This window comes from Excalfactoria chinensis, chromosome 13, assembly GCF_039878825.1.
Source record: "Excalfactoria chinensis isolate bCotChi1 chromosome 13, bCotChi1.hap2, whole genome shotgun sequence".
NCBI lineage: Eukaryota > Metazoa > Chordata > Aves > Galliformes > Phasianidae > Excalfactoria > Excalfactoria chinensis.
In genome coordinates this window covers 9,715,309-9,736,030 of record NC_092837.1, presented here as the reverse complement: position 1 = coordinate 9,736,030, position 20,722 = coordinate 9,715,309, and the positions used below count along the sequence as shown (strand labels likewise).

Below are 20,722 nucleotides of genomic sequence, written 5' to 3'. Positions count from 1 at the left end.
TTTTAGAAATATTATCCTGAAAATCGTTACTTAGCAGTGGGCTTTCATGTCAGAAAACTGAACTTGAGAGGGAGAGATGAAAAGAAGCTATAGACTTTATATAACATCCTAGGAAATCACTTTTTTTCCTTCATTTTCTTTTGATCTTGTACGCAATACTTCCCATTTCCCATTATTTTTTCTCCATTTGCTTTTTATCTCACATGACTTATTTCTCATTACCTTTCATATGTGTTGTTTTCCTCATTTTTTTTCTCTCTCATCTAAATCATTAAAATACATCTTTTTATTTAAGTGGCTTAAAATGGTTTCACTGCCCTTTAACCTACTAAAGGAATGAATTTCTACGGGTCCTTACAGATAACAAGATATTGTCTTTTTACTTTTATGTTTAAAAGTTTATCTGAAAATTTCTCTTTTGTTTTATTTGAGTCCATTTTTTAATATAAGCCTTCAGCTATGATTTATACACAGCACTTCTTTATCAGACATTGGAAACAATGTTGAAGGAAGGGACCTTTATATATCTGTGGGACTCGCTTGGTGCAAACTTTGAGATATTCCAACATTACCATCATCATTTCCAATGCATTGAAGCTGATACTCAGCTCTGTATGCAATTCCCCGATTATAATCTACAGATTTGCATGGATAAGCTTATCAAGATTCTCTTGATTTACTGGTGGGACAGCTGCGCATGGCTGTCTGCAATATGGCACATCTTTCATTTCTCTGTGACCACTGCTGAAAGGCACCACCCATTGCCTCACTGTGCTCACATCCACTGTTTGGTCACATTCAATAAGAATCAATGAATGTCAGCAGGTGCATTTCTTTTCTGGAAGAATTTAGTGACACACTTTTGCTCCATACACACCTCCAAGTCAGATGCCATTTTGTCAGATGTCTGAAGCCATCTGTTGCACAGGAACAAAATGTAATGGAATATTGGTGGGAAGATTAAGCCTCTCTTACTATCCTGCTGATATCTGCCTCTGATGTTATGGGTCATGATAATAAAATAGAAGGCATTACTTTTGGAGCAGTCCTCCAGCATAGGGTTCCCTCCTAAGTCCAGATAAAAAATTCCAGCATGATCCCAGAGGCAGCAGTGGCATTACCTGTCTGCTCATTCTTTCAGGAATGAGAGGATAAAGACAACTCTAGTTTATTCCTTCCCCCCCTCGTTTCAGTCCTTGACTAGCAGAAGCAGGAGCTGCCTTCCTGGGCTGGTGTCAATAGACACTGGTCTTTAACTTAGAGATTTAGCACAAGGTATGTGGAGAAATTTGTAGTTCAAACAGTTTTCTGATGCAAACTTGTCCAATACAAACATACTCAAAATACTACGTGCAAGAAACCTTGCTAAAGATGAACATATATGTGAATATCTATATGTGGCTCCTGAAAACAGTACTTTTTTGAAACTCTTGTGGAGATATCTCTTAGGCATTAATGATACTGTTTAGAAAAGAACCATTATTGTGTTCCTCAGATCATATCTTGATATGGTGATTTTTTTCTGAGAAGAATTAGTGTAATGGAGTAGGTCCTTTGAAAGTTACAGCAAGGGAAGAAAGCTTTCTCAGGGTCAGTGGCTGGGATCTGTGGAATAGAGTTTGCTGTAAGGGTTTTGTGATCAGAGAATACTAGATGTTTACAGTAAGAAGTACTCTTTGGTATGACTATTGTTGGCAGAAACTTGTAAATCTAAGTACAGCGAGTGAGCTCGTAGTTAAAAACATATTTCTGTTCTGTTTTAACATAAGATCAAAGCATATAAACAAACACAGTATTTTGGGATTGTGTTGTGGTAGCATTAAGGCAACCAGAATTGTAAGTGAGATACTCAGAGATCGATTCCTTGAAATAAAAACCTGATGAAATAACTTAAATAAAAACATTTCTGAAGAAAAATGTACAATTTATATAAAACTTGGAATAGCGCTGTATTTCATGCTTGAGAAAGTAACACCCTGCCTTTTTAATTCTTAAACTTCAAAATAGTTCTAAAAGCTATAAGATCGCTTCCCAAACAGTACAATATTTTGACTTTTTTAAAGCACTTAATATGTTGAATCCTCTCAGAAATTGGCCCCTTCATGGGTTTCTCAAAAGATTTATCAGTTTTGCCTATTTCATCTCATTTTTCTTTTATTCTATCAACTCAAGTGAATCATCTTTATTGTAATGAACAGCACTGAAACAAAGCTTAAATCATAATTTCTCAATTAAAAAACAAAATCATATTTTGCCAATCTAGAATATCTGTCTTCTACACAATGCTATGCAATCTGTCTAACTCCAGCCAATATTTGTCAGGCCAAAGTAACAATATTTCAAAGTGATTAATATAGCTATATCACAATAAATAATTTGATTTGTTATATTTGCCAAAATAGGTAGGTCTGTATTTGTATATCTGATGCAGTGTAGTTTTGAGTTTATCTACTTAGTTCTGCCACAAATAAATCTGTGCAGTTCCTGTTTTGTTCACTTAGAATCAGTTAAATAAAAACTCCTTAAAAGGACCAGATTTCCTCTTCATTAGGAATTAAGTAACCGTATCTAAACTAAAGAGTGTAATTTCTTTTCAGCACACTTGCAGGCCCTTGACTTGGAAGTAAGTGGTCAGACCTGGCAGTTCCTGCTCTAGAATGGAATTTTCTTTTGCACTGAGATGAACTAATGAGCCAGCAGGAAAACACATCCACCCCTACACAGTCACAAACATATGTACCTTAATCACTACTTAAAACATGATCTAACTTTGCACTAGGAGGTGGATCTGTTCTGCTAGAATCATTTTATTTCTAGTTCCTTTCAATTTTAATATACATTTTTATCCCTGATGAGCAGAAAATACATTAGAAGTTAGGCTTCAGGAAAAGGGATCATTGTGTCAAAGCCTAGAATATCATCTATGGAACACTTTTTATTGGACTGTATTTTGCTCAGGAATTCAGTAATCAGAGATTTTCCCAGTGCTTGAAGACACTAGGACAATTCTGGAAAAAAACAAAACGCTATCAGTGTTACTACTGCTACTACTTATATATATATATATATATTTATATAAAACTTCAAATCATTATTGTTACCATTATTGAACTCATATCAGATATCAAATCAGAAGGATTTTTTTCTTATACGTAAGATATTTTATTCCTGGATAATAACAGCTTTAAACATTTCATCTGTGTTTCTAAGGATCAAGAGAATAGCTAATATGTAATTAACAATGTCTGCTAAATCATCACTAGACAGCTTAGGTGCCAATGTTTCCCTTCTTTTTTTTTGCCTTTAAGAAATACCTTTATCATGACCCATATAAGGCAGTGTTACTTCTCATCCCAGTTTTGTGCCACTTAAAAGGTAGCAGATTAGCTTCAAGAATGTTTTGTTGATGTGGTTTTTGTTTGTTTGATTGTTTTTCTTGTCTAAAATGTCACAATAAGTGACAAGCTGATATAGAACGGACTTCCACTTAGGGAAAAAAATAAATGCAGTCTTTTCTTGGGATAACTTGGCAATCTCTTGACATTGGCAGTGCACGTATCTTCACTTCAGCCCTTCCCCTTCTGTTCCATTGTTTCTTTCTGCAAGCCAAAGGGGTGCTGTCAGCTCTGGAAGAAACTGCTCTGGCTGCAGGGAACGAGTAGAGGGCCTGACATGAGTTCAATACTTCGTTTTTATTTCAGTTGGATCATTTTGTCTTCTTTGGTAATGCATGATACAATATTTGATACACATCAAAAAATAATTTCAATAGTAAGGAAGAGCCAGGTCTTCTTTGGGCTTAAAGACACCTTGGAAATCAATGGGATCTGGAAACGTATTATTTGTAAATGAACAAAACGCCTGCCAAAGTACAGCAGGATACTGCTGTATTATTCTGGGCTGATACAGAAAGTACACTTTGGAACAATTAAATTTGTGTTCGGTTACTTTCCGTAAGACATCTTTTTCTATACAAAACCTTTAAGTCATTTGTTGTGAAGATATCACGTCTGTGCTCAGGGACAAGTCAATATGTGGGATGTCACACACAAAGTGACAGATAAACATTTGACACCAGGCAGCATCCTCATGTAAATCTGGTCCTTTGTGATAATCTATTTTGATGCAGTTCTGGAAGACTGCTGTATGATTTGAGCTTGCAGATATAAAATGCAGAAACCTGAGCTTCAAAAACAATGTTTTTGAACAGAAAACAGACTGCTAGATTTTTGTTTGCTGGAGCATTTACATCTGCTGCAAATAAACAGTGTTTTTCCCTACAAAGGTTGTCATCATAACTGGAGATTATAATATTTAAATGCATTGTGTAAAACCTGGTTTTGCTTTCTTATCCTCTAAGCCAGGGCTACGAACTGTAGGATGATTTTGCATTCAGGATTACTTGAAACCAACATTAGCAGTGGGTACGTTTTATGAATCATAGTCAAATATTCAAATACTGAAATAATGCTAGCTCTGATATCTACTCTCTAGGACCACTGAGAAATGTGACTTCACCTCATGAGGCCACTGACTGTATCAGAGGCTAAATCCTTAATTCCCACTACCTAAGTTGGTGCCCAAAGTCAATTGCATACATCTGAAAATCATCATGCATCATAAAATTATGCCACTTTTAATATGCAGAACAATCTACACAATCTTTAGGACACACATTCATCAAAATGCAATGATAGCCAGTCAAAAATATAAATAAATGTACAGTTAATACCATATCTACCAGAATAATATTATTGATTGGCTATATCTCTGTACATCTTAATGAATTCCAAGTGGGAGAGGATGAATATAACACTTTCTAACTCCTTCTGAAATACCCGATGTGTGATGGGAAGTGCAAGGAGAAAACACAAAAAATCCTGTGCACACAAAAAACCTCATAAAACCTTAAGACTTGACACCAGAACTTTATTCTTCCTTTGCAGACCCTTGGCCTCTCCAGCAGGGCATAATGAGCTGCACCTCTGGAGTATATCTGCAGAATAATATTGCAGGGAGTTGAGGAACAAAAAGGTTAAGAAAGATTTTGCAATGGGACAAATTTTAGTAAATAATCTGTAAAGTTGGTATTCCCGATGTTACAGCAGACACACTGTACTGAAAATGATAACATTAGCAGAGTTCAGATGCTTAGATCAACTATAAACAATGCTGACTCCCACATCAAACCTTGCACAGTATTATTAACCTTCAAAGGGATGTTTGGGTAACTGATGAGAGAGACTACAGCAGTAAAACCACAAAAGTGTCATGTTGACAGGTAATAAAATGAATCATGAGCAAATGTTAATGTTTGAATATGCATACATACACGTATATTTACACACATATATTGCTAGAGGAATACAGGGAGAGCATTTGGAATATTTCATAGCTTTTTATATTTGAGTATTTCACAGATTGGTGAAGTGTCAATTAAGAATAAGATCAGTGATTGGAAATATTAAGAATCAAGCTCATAACTTGGTATTTTGCTTGGAAACACTGACAAACATACAGTGACAGTGTTTGATATGGGCATGAATTATCACAGAAGGTATTATCTGGTTCCAAGATGTGTTTCATTCATCTGATGACGTCAATCCATCTCTTGTAGTTACATATACAAGGTTTGGAAATGAAAAACAAAAATATATAGTTTAATGGCTGAAGACTAGATCTATGTTTTCTGAGCTGTCAGCAAAACATTACTGTCTATTTTTGATGGATAAAGTACACTCTGCATTTGGACACTGGAGTTACCACATCAGCCCTACTATTGGCAGGTTTTAGTAGGATCCAGGCATCAAGTTTGGTACTGATGCAAATACTGATGGCTTTACCTATCTGAAGCATTTTACTTGCTTTCTGTTTGAGCACTCCTTAAAAGAATTCTCTTTTTCTCTCTTCTGGAGGGATGGCTTGGAACTGAGATGGCATCAGGTTACATTTACCATTTCCTGCTCATTATATTTGCAGTCTCCCAGCTCCCAAGCGGGTTTGAGGAAGCTGTCTATATTTGTTTTGCTTTTAGGCATAAAAAGCCACGGAGGGTCATCAATCTGTTAGTGGTCCAAGTGACTGTGTTAGCACGAGGTGTCCTGCCTCTGGGAAATCATGAGATTTTATTTGGTTTACTGCCCTGAAAGCAGCTAATTTACTCGTTTGAACAGTGGAACCTGGGATTCCAAAATTGGCAAGATTCAGCTTTCATAAGCATCTAGTGTTTCCCCTCTGCCCAGGAAGTATTTCCTGTGTTAGCCTAACCTGATTTTATTAGGGGGAGGGGAGATGAAAGCCTTGCATTTCTCCCTAATCCTATCACACACTAAATCACCTCATTCATACTGACTCCACCAATGCTGCTTTCCTTATTTCCTGAGTTACTAAGCAACAACCATCCCTCCCCTTTCCACTCCCCCGATCCATCCTTTTATTTTTTCGCTTTGCAATCACGATTTTCAAGCTGTTTAGAAAAATGAGGATGCTCAGCAGCACAGGGCAAGCTTTTCCTTCCAACCTCCCTTTTTATGCCTGCCAAATCCTTCTCGCCTTCAAAACGAAAATCCCGGCTGCCTGCATATGTGTAATCAAAGGTTAAAAAGCACCACGGCTGACACCACGCATGTGTTAATCTGTGCTGCAGCAGAGTGCATCATTTCCACTTTGACCTCGGAGTTAATCTGCATTCAGGCAGTCGCTCCATTGCTTTATTCTTTCATTTCTTTTTTTTTTTTTTCCTCTCATTTACTCTTCCCATTGCTATTTCAGATTTTTTTTGCATGTATGTGAGTAGTTCTGTAGATATGTGCATGTGTATGTGTTTCTCCTTCCCTTAACTGTTGTTATTCTGTGAGTGTCTTATGTGTGTGCGTGTTTTTTTTCTGTTCTGTCCTCCCAATTATATTATTCCCCTGGATCGGGAAGCTGCTGCCTGCTGCCTGACTGAGCTGACGTTTTTTGATTATATCTGCAAAGGGCTTGTGCAGATCTAATTTCTGCCGCCCTGCATATTAATTCCTGCAGCTGGGCGCAATGTATCATCCCACTGACGGGACCTGGTAGGGAGGGGGGAGAACCACTACCAAAAAAAAAAAAAATTAAAGAAGGGGACGGATCCATCTGCAACCAAGAGGAAAGGGGAAAAAACAGGGTTGGGGGGGAGAGAGAAAGAGATGATTCCTACAAATCCAACAAGCCTGGGGAGCACTGCACTCTTGAATCCTGCATTTTCTCTCAAAATGATGGTGTGGGCACTTGTGTTCTTCTCTTTCATCCAGTGGTAAGATGTGCTTTCTGATTCTGTTTGTTGGGAAGGCGGGGGGGAAGGGTGGGCTGGGGGGTGAAGATGCTGTTTGCAAATTCACAGAGCCGCAGTGAGAATGCCGGAGGTTTGGGTAGCAACATTGCATTCATATGTCTCCTAGAAGACGAGATCTTAGCATGTTTTATTTCTATTACAATTGTGGTTACTCTGAAACGGACGGGGAGGGTAAGCGGCGGGTGCGTGTGGCAATGGTACATGCCGGGTGTTTCATGGAATTTGATGCCATATTAATGAAGCCTTCTGTCTCTGAATTATTGTTTGCTAGAGTGCAAGGAGTTACAATACAGCTGTGTTTTGTGGACAGATTGTCTGTGCCTTCATGTTTGTTTCTATCGAAGCAGCCACATCATGGCTGTGCCCGAGCTCCGGGCTCGGAAGCGCTGTAGTTTGCTCCATCTGCAAGGAGCCAGCGCAAGGATTTAGGACCAAGGACAGGGATGCAGATCTCTGCAACCCTCCCAAGGCAGGCAGTGGGGTGCTGCCCACATTTCCCAGTTTCTGTGATGCTTCTAACACCGATGGAACAAGCAATGAGATGGAATAAAGTGCTTGCAATTCACACAGCCAGTCAGATTACACAAATGTTTACAATAGCTTTTACCCCCACAGGCTGGCACATGTTCTCTTTGAGGATAACCTGTGCGCATTGCATGTGTGCATTGTAAACATGAATGTAAAGAGGCAAAAAATTATAGTAGAGGAAAAAGGAGTTTATATATGGATGGGCAAAAAGTAAAGGAGGGAGTGAGTATAGCTGCAGTGCCAAGCATTATGCTGAACCAGGATTTCTTGTAAAAAATTGTAGACTGTGCATTTAACAGTTTAGATGAGAAAGTAGCACTGCATTGCAAAGTACCTGGCCTTTCAAATGGTAATAGACTTTTCCTACAGCTGCACAAGCCATGTTGTCATTTATACATTATAGAAGTTAGAACCCACTACTTTTAATTTATTAATATGGTATTTATACAGTTTCCTCATTCCAATTCACCTTCTTTCTTATCTCAGCCCTTTTCCTTGGACATTGTTATACTAAAATGAGGCTTGGCTTCTTTTTCTTCCTAGTTTTTCTGTTTAAGGAAAATTGAACTTGGTAGCTACAGGGGTAGGATTTTACTTCCAAGCAAAACAAAAGGCCAAAATTACTGGCCAGGAAAACTAAACGTTGCTGGTTTTTACAGTTACTTTCATCACATTAAAATAACTTTGTGAAGAATTTCCTCTACAGAAATAAATGTAAAATAGATGAAAATTGAGTAGACGGTGAAAGAAAACTTGGTGAGCCCACCAGTAGAGATACTTCATTGTCAGAAGTAAGAAAAGTGTAAGGCTTCTCTGATTTTGTAAGAATTCCTTAAATTACTATGTGAACACAGCAATGGAAAATAAGCTTTTATAGGATTTCAAGAAAGCAGTTCACCTGAACAACGCTGAGGGCTTCAGCTGAGGTGGCTATACCTGTGTTTCTATTGCTGTGTGATTATTCCTTCTTTCCAATTGTCAAGCATTCAGGTTACACAAACAGTCTCATTTTGCTGTAATACTTCCACTAAAATAATCCCTGATAGTTATTTTAACACACTTCCTTCTTTTCACTCATCTTTCAGATTGATGTAGCCTTAGAGGAATTCTGCCAAAATTATTTCAAAAGCTTTAAAAGAAAATCTTTATAGTAGAAATTAAAGATCCAGCTCAGAAAAGGGTTGTTTCCTGCTCATAATGATCTGATGGGCAAGATGGTTTCCTCTGACACCTTCTTGACACCATATTTTAAAGAAAAGTAGCAGAAAGAGAAGAAACATTAAATAAATACAATTTAAGGGGAAAATCCTCCTAAAAGCTCTATAAAAATATTTTCAGTGGATCAGCATGAAGATGTTTTAATTCTAATAATCAAAACACCTTTCTCCTGCTGTTGAGGAAGAAACTTCAGTGTTAGTTTTGGAAAGTCATGGACTGAGAGTTATGAACGTTGATTTTAAATAGTGTTTCTTTATAGAAAAATTGATGTCTTTCTTAAAATTCATCAAACAGTTCAGACAGAAGGGAACTTCATTGCAGTATGTGTCACTTGTCTGGGACACTGAAATGCTTACAGACCTATGTAACTGAACACTAATGTGTTCCATGTTACGTGCATGAAGTGCTGCCATCAGTCAGTATGTGCAAAAGTTTCAGTCTTTGCAGAATGTGATGGAAGTTACACAGATCAATACCGTGCAGAGGATTTTCCCAATTGAATATAAAAAGATTACACTCTAGAGAAATTCATTGGAAAAAACCATTCAAGCATCACTGAAAACAATAAACCATGATTTGAGTCATTTCAGAATAAATGTCCCATTACCACACAGTAACATATTACCTTTACAGTAATTTAATATCGTTATTTTCATCACATCCACTGAGTCCATCACTATAACTGTGCACACAAAAGTTTTAGGAAGTGCTTCCTTCCATGTTTCATGATGTTACTGAGAGTTCTGTAAACACTGCATAGAGTTTCCCCATCATCCTATCACTCAAACACGTGTACCTGCACTGTGCAGCCCACCCTCTTGACTGAAACACTGTTTTAGTGAAAACAAACCAAACAAGACTCCAAAGTTCTGTGCACCAAAATCACATGTTTGGGAAAACATTAAAAAGAAAAAAAAAAAAAAAAGGATAAGACTTTAAGATTCACACATATCAGTGTAACATTCAGTTGCAACAAACATTTGATTAAACTTATCAAACATGCAATGAGTATTTAATGCCTATCACATGTAATAGAGCTCATTGACCAGCAAAGGTTCAGAGAGATTTAAAGCTATACCCTGCATGCTATTTAGATGCAAGTTTTATTTGTTATTTTTGCATAGACAATGGTTTTAACAAATGGTCAGCAAAAAAATCACATGAGAACAGTGCAGAGTAATGCCTAGATGTGAAATGCTGGACACTGACTGCTTTTATTTTTCTTCTTGTAAGTGCCCAGGTAGTGGAATGGCAATGCTTCTGTGCTGCAAATAGATAACTAGAATTGAAAACTGTCAAGATTGATCAGAAAAAAAGCACAAATAAGAACATCATTTTAACACCAAAATATTTTGGTGTGCGTGTGAATATATATATATATATATATATTTATTAGCATGGATATAAATAAAATTGCGCCTGCAAAGCACTAGCAGTGTCAGCTGGCTTCTTGTGCTGTGTGATAAGTGATACAATAACAATGACTAAAAGGGGCATGAATATCCCTGAGCTGAACAGTCCTTTAGAATTAAAGACTGCTAACATCAGTTTGGTATTAATCAGGTAGATGCAGTCATTCATACACTAGTTTCCAATGCTTTCACACAGCGTATAGCACTTGTGTTAAGCCAGAGGTCCTGTGGAAGTCACCATGAGAGTTACTGGAATATGATGTAGATCAGCAAGGGCCAGTTTCTCAACTAACAAGGAACGGTCCTTTGTAAAGAGGTATCAGAACAGAAGATGTGAATATAGGTGCCAATAAACACAATGAACTTGTCCATGCTACTGTGAAAGTGAAGATTTAGTGCTGACCAGCCTATATAATACAGTGTTGGTTTGAGCAGAGGTGAGACTGTCTGGACACAGGACCTGAACTCAACTTGATATACTGAGGGGCAGCAAGGAGGGCAAAACTGCCTTAGAGTTTTTACAGACATACTGTATTTCTGACTGCTATCAGTTATCAGCTATAATGTCAGGATTCAAACTGTTTCAGAGAGGGCACTTGGAACATCTATGATTCTAATAAAAAGACTACAAAAAGCAATAATATAAAGTAGATTTGAAAAATTAAACAAGATTCTCACTTGCTCATTACTGATATCTTGATGGGAGCATAAAAAACTGCAGACATCATTTCCCTACTTGCACTTGGATGTGTGGATTAAACTCTTTAACTAACTTCTGTTTTGGTGACTACACCATACAGCCACAACTTGCATGCTAAAATTCATTTATTCCAAATTACTGTGATGAACACATAAGGTAATGTTAGAAAGCCTTTGAATATCTGAAAAGCAAAACTTCCTAATAAAAATAACTACAAGCTACAGAAAATACAGCCTTAGGAATGAATCTGCTCTTTAAATGTACTATTTCCCATACAATTGGTATCACACGTTTTCTCAGAGGCCATTCAAACCACAGCTTTGTGTCTTAAGTTTAAACTGCTCTAGTTTAGTGCTGATCTGGAAAAAAAATACCTTGTTGATTTGGACTGTGGTTTTGTTTACTTGTTTCTTGCTCATTTGGCAGGTTAAGAAACTGTAACATTACATGAAAAGTCAAAAGGGAGACCGTCAGGAGCAAATGCATTAAGGGAAAGGAAACACATATTTGGTCAAAGAAAACTCACTGTGTCAGTCATGCTATGCTTAAACACTTTTGTACTCAAGTAATGACCACTTTTTGCTTCAACAAAGAAGTGAGTTGTAAATTGTTAGTAAGGATTAGGTGAAACATTAGATACAGGTGAGAAACAACTGACACACAAACTTCATATTTTCATCTCATGATTATACTGAGACTATTCCAGCTCTGTCCTGCACCACAGAGACTTACCATTTGATTTAAAGTTACCTCAGTACTTGCTAGCCTTTCTCATGTTACGTTCAGCTATAAAAGTCTTCCACATTCATAAATGCCAATTCTATAATACAGTACTCATTTGATTGTTATTTGCGAACATACAACAAAATGACTCAAATGCACTGTGGTTCTCTACATCACTAGTGCAGTATGAACTACTGCTTTACAAACTACTGTACCGGCAGCCCCACTCAGTCTTGTACACAGCAAGAGGAAGATTCTGTGAGAATGGCAGTGGAGAACACAATGGTAGCTAAGGGCTCCCTTAATATGGATACAGGCTTGCAAGTATATACACACATACTCAGATTCAGGAATGTTAGAATTGAAAGTTTGTTTTGATGCATCATAAGCTATCTAGTGCTGTACTTTTTTACATTCATTGCATTATAAGTAAGGTTTGATTTTGCATTTTCCCAGTGATGTCTACTAAGAATTCAGCACTCTATTCTACATCTAATTCTGAACATCTCAGCAACCTCATATAATGGACCTAGTTTAATCCTCTCAGTAATGCTTGACCAAATGCAGTCTGCTGCTGAGAGAAAAGCCAGAACCTATGTGATGTGAATTGTTATCAGTAGTTAAGATACCTAGAGCTCAGAGCAGGGAAATAACCCAAAGTTAACTTGTAGCTTAGAAGAATATTCAGGAAGTGTTTCTTACACTTACAATGCTTTTACTCTCTGCAAAAAGATCTCAACCTACATTCCGGCTAACTGATTTACAATAGCTATATACAGTTTTGTTTTTTTCTTTCAGGGTGAAATTTATTCCCAATAGAAGGTCAGCTTAAACTTAACACTGCACTTCTGCCCACAAACTATAACATAAATTGATTTTAAGTGGCACACAGGTCTTGTCCTGACCCTCTGGCCATAAAGGAATTTCTCCATTAAAGAGCAGGGATTGCTCTTGGTGAATGGAAATTCTGTATAACAATTAGGGAGACTTTGAAGCAGAAAAACAGAAAGATGCCTGTTTATTTATCTCTTTTCTAAAAAGATGATAACTGATAATAGAAATAGATGCCCAAGTAGTATCCCTGAAGTATAAATATGCTTCTGGGTGCAAAGCTGGAGGCTGTTTACTCAGGACAATTTACATCTACTATATGACAAATTAAAAGACTACATTCCTGAAGAAAGCACAAGGACAGAAGGTTCAAATGTAGGTAAAGTAAGTCACTGTCAGGTAACTATAGCTATATGAGGTAAGCAAAAGCCTGTTTCATAGAATGAGATCAAAACTTACCAAGCACTAATTAAGTTGAGGAATATAACTACCTCTAGGGAAAAGGTCCATTGCTTGAAAAAAAACAAGATAAAGAGAGACTTCAGCTGAAGGGTGATACGATAAAGGAACAGCTTAAAGTGTCCATTCTACATGTATTGATTTCAGACTTGAGGTTCAATATAATGACTGAATTCTGATGATCTGAAACTTAGTGTTCATTTAAGGTTTCCTTCTGATAGTGGATTACAGCCCAAATCACCATGGTGCTAACAAAAAGCAAGCCATGAAAATTTAAATGCTCCTGGTGTCTACATCTGTAGAAGTGTATTATCTTTACAGACATTTTATTTAAGTGAGCTCCTGATACAGAAGAGCTCCAACAGGGTCTTTGCTGTTAAAGTTGGGCCCCATTTTCATTCTTCTATGACAAGAAGTAATAGACCTGTTTGAGTCTTTCCATTCAAAAGAAATTTAGGTTTGGTCTAATCCAGGAGACAAAGAAAATATCAGAGATCTTTCCTTTGGAAAGAAGGAAAAAGTAATGTTTACTTTTTCAACTTGTCATATGAAATAGTTAGAAATTCATTTATAGCATACTATGTAATTATTTTGATGTGAGAAACTTATATATAAAACATTTCTTCATTTTATTCATTCAAAAAAGAATTTTCAAAAAAGGGAGACAGTGGTCATGTATTTTCACAAGATCCAGCATCTGCCAAGTTACTGAGACAAAGAAAAAGAGGGGTAAGGCAGCTATAGGGATAATAGGATTACATTTACTGTGATTCTGGGCTGTTTGTATAGTTGGGACAGGAAATTAATATGTGAATCTTGTCAGACTGAATACTGGGCATTCATTCTAGCACACAATGATATCCTCTTATTTATCTAAATGGATAATATTTTTAATGCAACTACTTTCAGGAAAAGGAGGCTTTAATGCTGCTGAAAGCCATCATTGAGGAGAAGTAATTCAGTGACTGCATAAGCAGAGGAGAAATCTTGCAAACACCTTCCCATATAAATGGCTTCTTCAGCTGCATAATGCTTTTTCATATGATGTTCTAAGCAACATCAAGAAAGTTCACGACAGAAGCACTGCCTGTTTTCTCCTATGTAAAAGGCACAGAGCACTTCAAGAAATTATCACTGGCTGCATGAAAACTTAACAAAATGTTTTCCTTTCTAATCAGTAACTGCAGAGTCTCAAGTTTTATATAGAATCAAAACCAAGAAAAGTACACCAAGGAGCATTAAAGTCAGTGGCGAGATTTCATTACAGAAAATCTCTAGCCGCATGTTTCTGGAAGCAGAGAGATTTTACCAGGGAAGAATTGCTATATTTTTGCCACAGTTATCACTCTTAGCTTCTGCTACTGGTAAATCAGATGCAAAATACATGGCCTGATATATAGCTGATCTGACCCAGAATAATCATCATTTTATCCTCATGTCTGCAAAGTGATGGCAGCTGATAGAAGTTCAGTAAATTATACAAGAATCTCAATTAAACAATCGATTAAGTAAGAAAATCACGTATGTGTAAGTCATATTTTCTTCACTACAGAATCAGTTCTATTTTTTTCAGATTTAGTTGAAGGACATTTTCACACATAATCAGTAATGTACAACACAATGCGTAGGCCTAACTGTGAAATCTGGCCATTGTATATCAAACTAAATATTGCTCTTACAAGATAGAACTTTCATCTGTTCACAGACAGCAAAACATAAAAGAAATAGCACTCTCACAAAAAGTAAGCCAACATATACAGATTATTATCATAAATAAAAATCAGTACATAGAAAGAAAATTTGAAAGAATTGAAGGATAATAAGTAATAAGCATTAGAAAGAATGGAACGAGGAGTAGATATTTACTTTTTATGCCTGCATTATTCCAAATGATGCAGGTAATCACATATGAAATAGTATTTTCTTACTGAATGCCACCTTGGATGTTTGTGTGAACTCCTGAGATGAAAGGCCAACAGATGATGGCTGTTCTCTGAGCCATTTATATTGAGCTTTTTGAGAATGACTTCATGACTTACAGGAAAAAAAGTTATGACGCTGTAGAGTGATGAGAAGTGAATCTTGAAAGGATGCTCATGCACACCCAAAATTACTGTCTGACAGAATTCCCTGGAAAACACTGGGTGAAATCAGAAAATGGTTTCCTTCAATAGCGATTCAATGCTGTATTGTGTAACACAAACGGCATGTTCTGGTCATATGAAGCTTTTGTTAATCTGTAGTGAAATATCTTCAGATATAAACCGAAATCTGCCTGCAGCAACAGATTGAGGATTATGTACTGAACTGCACTTTCACTTAATTTATCCTGTACAAAAATGTCCTTCAGAGAAAGCAGGAAAAGAGATAGGAAAAAGAAGAATAAAAAGAAAAGTAAAGAACAACTAACATTAATGAGGTAAAGTTAGAAAGCCTTAATACTACTAGATATGCTGGTAGCTGCTGCTGCACTTCTGTAACTTACTGATCCATACATATTGTTGGCTAAGACCAAGGAAGTCATCAAACCAGTCTGAATTATAATAGTCAGACAAATCAGCCACTTCTTGTACAATCTTTAAAAAGATGGTACAGGGCATACTCTGCTTTTGTACTCCAAAAAACCAAAGAAGGCACAGAAGACTTCTCAATGAAGATTAACACCTAGAAGTCTTCAATTAAGCATACAGCAAATACTGGTGCAGATAAGGGAGCACAGCTGATTAAGGTTCATTAAGTTCATAAAGTTTGTGTATCTTTCTTCTTTTGCTATCCCAAACTAAATCTCTTATTTCTACTTTCATAGGCCAAAGAGCCATTATACCTACATATTATAGTCACTCAAACTGTGCCTGTGTACAGAAATGGACTCAAGTGACCAAAAAAAGCACCAAACCAAATAAATTGATAATGTAGATTAAAATTGATAAATATTGATTGATAATATGCAGATTATTGGCTCATACTTATTTGTGGTACAGGCAATATTTTCAAAACATCTGAGAAACCATTGCCCAAACTGATGTCACACTTAAGGCAAACAAGCAGGCAGATGCCAATGAATGAAGAATATAATAAAATAACTGATATAACTCAAATTATAGTCAGCCTGACTTTCTGCAGATGAATCATTGATAGCTCTTAGGGAGACTTCTGAGTGCAAGGGTTTTAGCTATGAGAAAGACTGCACAGTTGATATGAATAGGAGTTAGAAATGAAGGAGATATGGAAATGAATTATGAATTGGAATTAGACAGTGTTTCAAACAGAGTGGCAAGATGCCTGGCATTCAGATAGGAAAACAGTGCAGGGATTCAGGAATATGGGTTATTACAATCAAATAAAGAGACCAAAACGATGAACGCAGGGCATCCATTTGTATGAAGTCAAGTCAGGCATTACGCATTTTTTGTTTGAAATTAGAGAGAAGGGAAAGGCCATCATGGAATGGGAACACAGATGAGAAGGTTAATATGCTCAGTTGTTAGGCTGATAGTAGATCTCAGTTGAAAAGAAAAATGAGAAGCAAAGCAAATCCATTATTACCGCATGCAACTTTGTTTGGAGGTACAGTGATGTGGTAAGAGGATTTGGAAGAAAGAAGGCCCGTGATCAGTGTAATAATATTTGCATTGCCGAGAACTATCTTAGTAGCTTAACTTAGGAATGAAAACACTCATTTTTGCTTCTATATAAATAACTGATATGATGCAATTTGAAGCACAATGCCCATGAAGCCTGTGAACCCTAATCTGTTTGTACATTACACTACTGTTTTGTAAGGTAGTAAAGGAATTGCTGTTTTATTGGCAGATAGGGATTTGGAAGAGGGAAGGTTACCATTGATAAAGCTCTGAGGACCTTAGAGGACAATCACAAATCTTGCTGCTCTTTTGTTGGACCAAAATAGTTAACTATAGTCAATAACTGCTTGACAGTGAATAAACATATATTGCTATTTGTAAACTCCTTGGGGCAAGGACAATCAACATTACATTAATTTTATACATACATTTTATATATATATATACATTTATATATATATTTTCATTTTTCTCTCCCTGGTTTCTATGGGAGAAGCTCAAAAACCTTACTAAGCTGCATTAAAGACTTAAAGCATGTACTTAAAATGACTTAAAACCTTACTAAATCTCTAATGCAACACATGAGATTAAATTGCCACAAATCTTTAGGACCACATTCTTAACTTCCAAGTCCAGTGTAACTAATCAGGCTATGAACGCAATATTTAAGATGCAATGAAGAGAAACATGAAAACTTTCTCCTCTTCCACTGGTGTCAAAAAGGTTACAAAGCTAAGGTACCTGAATTTCCCCACACATGAAGACAGTGTTCCTTTCATCTTATAGCTGCCACCACTGCCAGTGGTAGCTTCTGAGTATTTGAACGAAGCAGTCCCAAGTTCATATTTGCTATTAACACTCAACAACTTTTGACCCTTTACTCTGGGTAGGCACCTCCATAAGGATTATTTCTTTGAGTTTCATAATTTACTGTTCGTTTATCCAGAGAACGCCTGTGTGAAAACAAACCCTACGTGGGCTCAATCTTAAAAGGAATAAGAACAAATTTTATTTTTACAAATGTCAATGAATGTATTTTACAAGGGCTAATGCAGTTTTGATGGAAATAAATAGGAGGCATTACTTATGGAGTGACCTACTTAAATTTTGTAGTAAAATTAATCTTTGGAAAGAAACTAAGAATTATAGCTCACATGGTAACTCTAAGGATTTTCTGAGTGTTTGGAGACTTCCGGGGAGACTTAGAACAGAAAACAATTTGCAGCTTTCATTACAACAGCTGTTAAGGGAGGGGGAAAAAGGAAAAGTACTCTATCTGTAAAATTAATTCTTCAGCTATACTACACAAAGCGATATTTCTTTTGTTCTTGTTATAGTAGATTAGCAGGTGATTAAATCCATTGCCACATGCATTCAGATTAGAGAATGAGAAACACGTTATCTGCAGTTGTTACTCACGCACAATGATTTGAGCTATTCAATAGATAGTAAAAAAAAAGGCTTTCATGAAAAAAACTAGAAGCTTAATAATGAATAAGTAGTATTTTAAATAGGACTTCTCATCCCAGTTTACCTGCAAAAATTCCAAACAGCATGTCAAGAAATGCATATTTTAACAGGGTTGTCACATCTACAAGTTTACCAGTATGGTTTTCTGCGCAAGAATCATAATACTAAGCAATGAGCGGTGTGAAGAGCATAATCACAAGAAATCTGATGGAGATATGCAAAAATGGCAACATTGCCGATTCATTGCATTCTTGTTACGTCCTTTCTTCTAAATCATTCTACTGAGAATGTCTCTTGGAAATGGTAAGGTTTGTAACAGCACCCGCTCTTCATTTAATAAAATATCTTGAGGCGTATTTGCTAAATTACCTAGGGATTCAGGGGAACAAACCGCATGTAAAAGGCTTGCTCTGCTGGCTCCCAGGGGAATTTCTTCTCATCAGTCCTCTGCCAGATACTCTACTTAAGTCTGTTCATAAAAAGATGTTGGAGCAAGGAAAACTTAATGTGAACTTAGCCATGTGGAATACACACTATGATTAGTAAAACATCTTCATCCTACTTCAGCTTCTGCTCATGTTCTGTTAATTTTAAGGCTTTGCGTGGTGATACAGTACAGAGAAAGTGAAGCACTATAGCTGAGGCCTTGAGAACTGAAGATGGGATACAGCATTGTGGAGTATAGGCATGAGGTGATAAGGGATAGGGCACAGGCTGGGAGTGGAAAGCCCATAGCTATAAACATGTCACTGATGGCCTGTTTAAGAATTATAGACCTAGAGCTAGGCAAGCATGGTTTAAAGGTAAAACAAATCATGAATTAGTACCTTATGGGGTACTGTGAATTAGACACCATATGTGGTAAGCCTGGATGTAATGTGGAGCTGCTGACAGTAAAGAAGAAGATGTGAATTGCATGTTATCAATAAATAAATAAAAAATCCTAGGTTGATAGTTTGGGTGAGAAACAATAAACTACCAACATACAATCACGTCAATAGTACCAAATATCAAGGAAAGTCCATTGGAATTCCATAACAAAACCAATACAGTCCATTTTATAAAAATAAATGCATTCCACTGGGAAAATTCAGGCACACTTGTTGACAGATTTCCTACTCAGCTGACATAGAGACATTAGCTCAACACTTACATTCTTAACATAGCACACATTTACCCTGTGATTAGGACTTAACTCCACATCCACCCATGCACAGTCTGTTTTATGCATTTGAGTGCAAACAGCGTCTTGCATAGTATAAGTTGGTTTAAGTGGGAACACATCAGTTACTACTGGTTACTGTGCTTTAAAAAAATGATGTGAAATCAACAGGATTGTTTAAGAAAAATAGTAATTTAATTTTCACCATTTGCTCACACTCATTTTGTGAATGAGTTACTTTCATGATGAGTTCATTAAAGAGCTATGTATGAAGCAACTGTTTTTGTTCATCCGGCCCTTACTTCACGGCATGTTGTATAATAAAAAATGACAGTTATGACACTTCCATGATCAAAAGAAGCAAGAATTGAAAATACACTTGGAAGAAGCAAATATATCTGTATTGTTTTTATTTCATTGTTGCCTGGCTCCCTAAATTTTTTGGAGTCACCTGATGATAAGGGCTATCATATGTCTATTTAAGTACAAAGAAATCTGTTTTCCAGCAAGGCATGGCTAGTGATTGTTTTTTTCTTCCATCAAGCCTATTCTTTACCAGGCAAAAATAACAAAGCACATTTATGTGCCTATTTATTTCGTAAAAATACACACATGCAAAGTTGACGTAACTTTTCCTCACCAACATCTTTCAGTTAGAAACACATCTACAGTATGAAAATAGATTTGCTCCTAAGCAATTAGGCTCCAAGATTAGATGACGTATACACAGAGGACATATACTCCAAAGGTTTCTCCAGGTGTCAAAAACAAATTTGTGTTCAACAGCACTGCACTGACATGCCTGAATAAGATAAGTCAATGGCCTAATCAAATCAGTTAGCAGGACCTGCAGAACAGCTGAAGAACGCTGCTGGGAAGGCCTTTTGGAATGAGAAAATCTGAGAACAAGATTTGCACTACTGAAAGTTTGGTATATACAGTGATAATCTGCATATCAAACTTTTTACTGTTACCTTATTAAGAAAATGTACAAAGAAAGAAAGCGCAAAATAAGAAGTTTGTTTTTCACAGAAAGACCTTTTTTTTTGTTCCATAATTACAAAAGCAATTGTTATGCCCAGCAAAAAGATTTTCTCAAAGTTGGGAGGCTATGCTTAAGGTTTTTATTTCCTGACTTTAGCTAAGTAATCCACTCCAAAACTAGAGGAACAAGGCAAGATTCATTTTTCTCCTGAGCTGTTAAGATAATTGCTTATAGCTTTGCCCTTCTAATAATGTTTATCACAGTACTGTCAAGCACAAAACAGAAGATATCCTGTATGGTGTAATATTATTAGCTTGGTATTTCTTAAA

The 20,722-nt window shown here is 36.6% G+C and overlaps 1 protein-coding gene across 3 annotated transcripts in view; it reads left to right on the top strand.

Annotated features, from left to right (window-relative positions):
- Window positions 1-6,270: 6,270 nt before the first annotated feature.
- Window positions 6,271-20,722, top strand: part of GABRG2 (gamma-aminobutyric acid type A receptor subunit gamma2) — a 62,025-nt gene continuing 47,573 nt past the window's right edge. The window contains exon 1 of one of the 3 annotated variants that reach the window (XM_072348702.1): window positions 6,271-7,282. In XM_072348702.1, coding sequence (XP_072204803.1) covers window positions 7,176-7,282 — 107 coding nt within the window. In that variant the 5' untranslated portion in view covers window positions 6,271-7,175. The remainder of the gene's footprint in view (window positions 7,283-20,722) is intronic. The other 2 variants (XM_072348700.1, XM_072348699.1) reach the window with 2 other exon arrangements.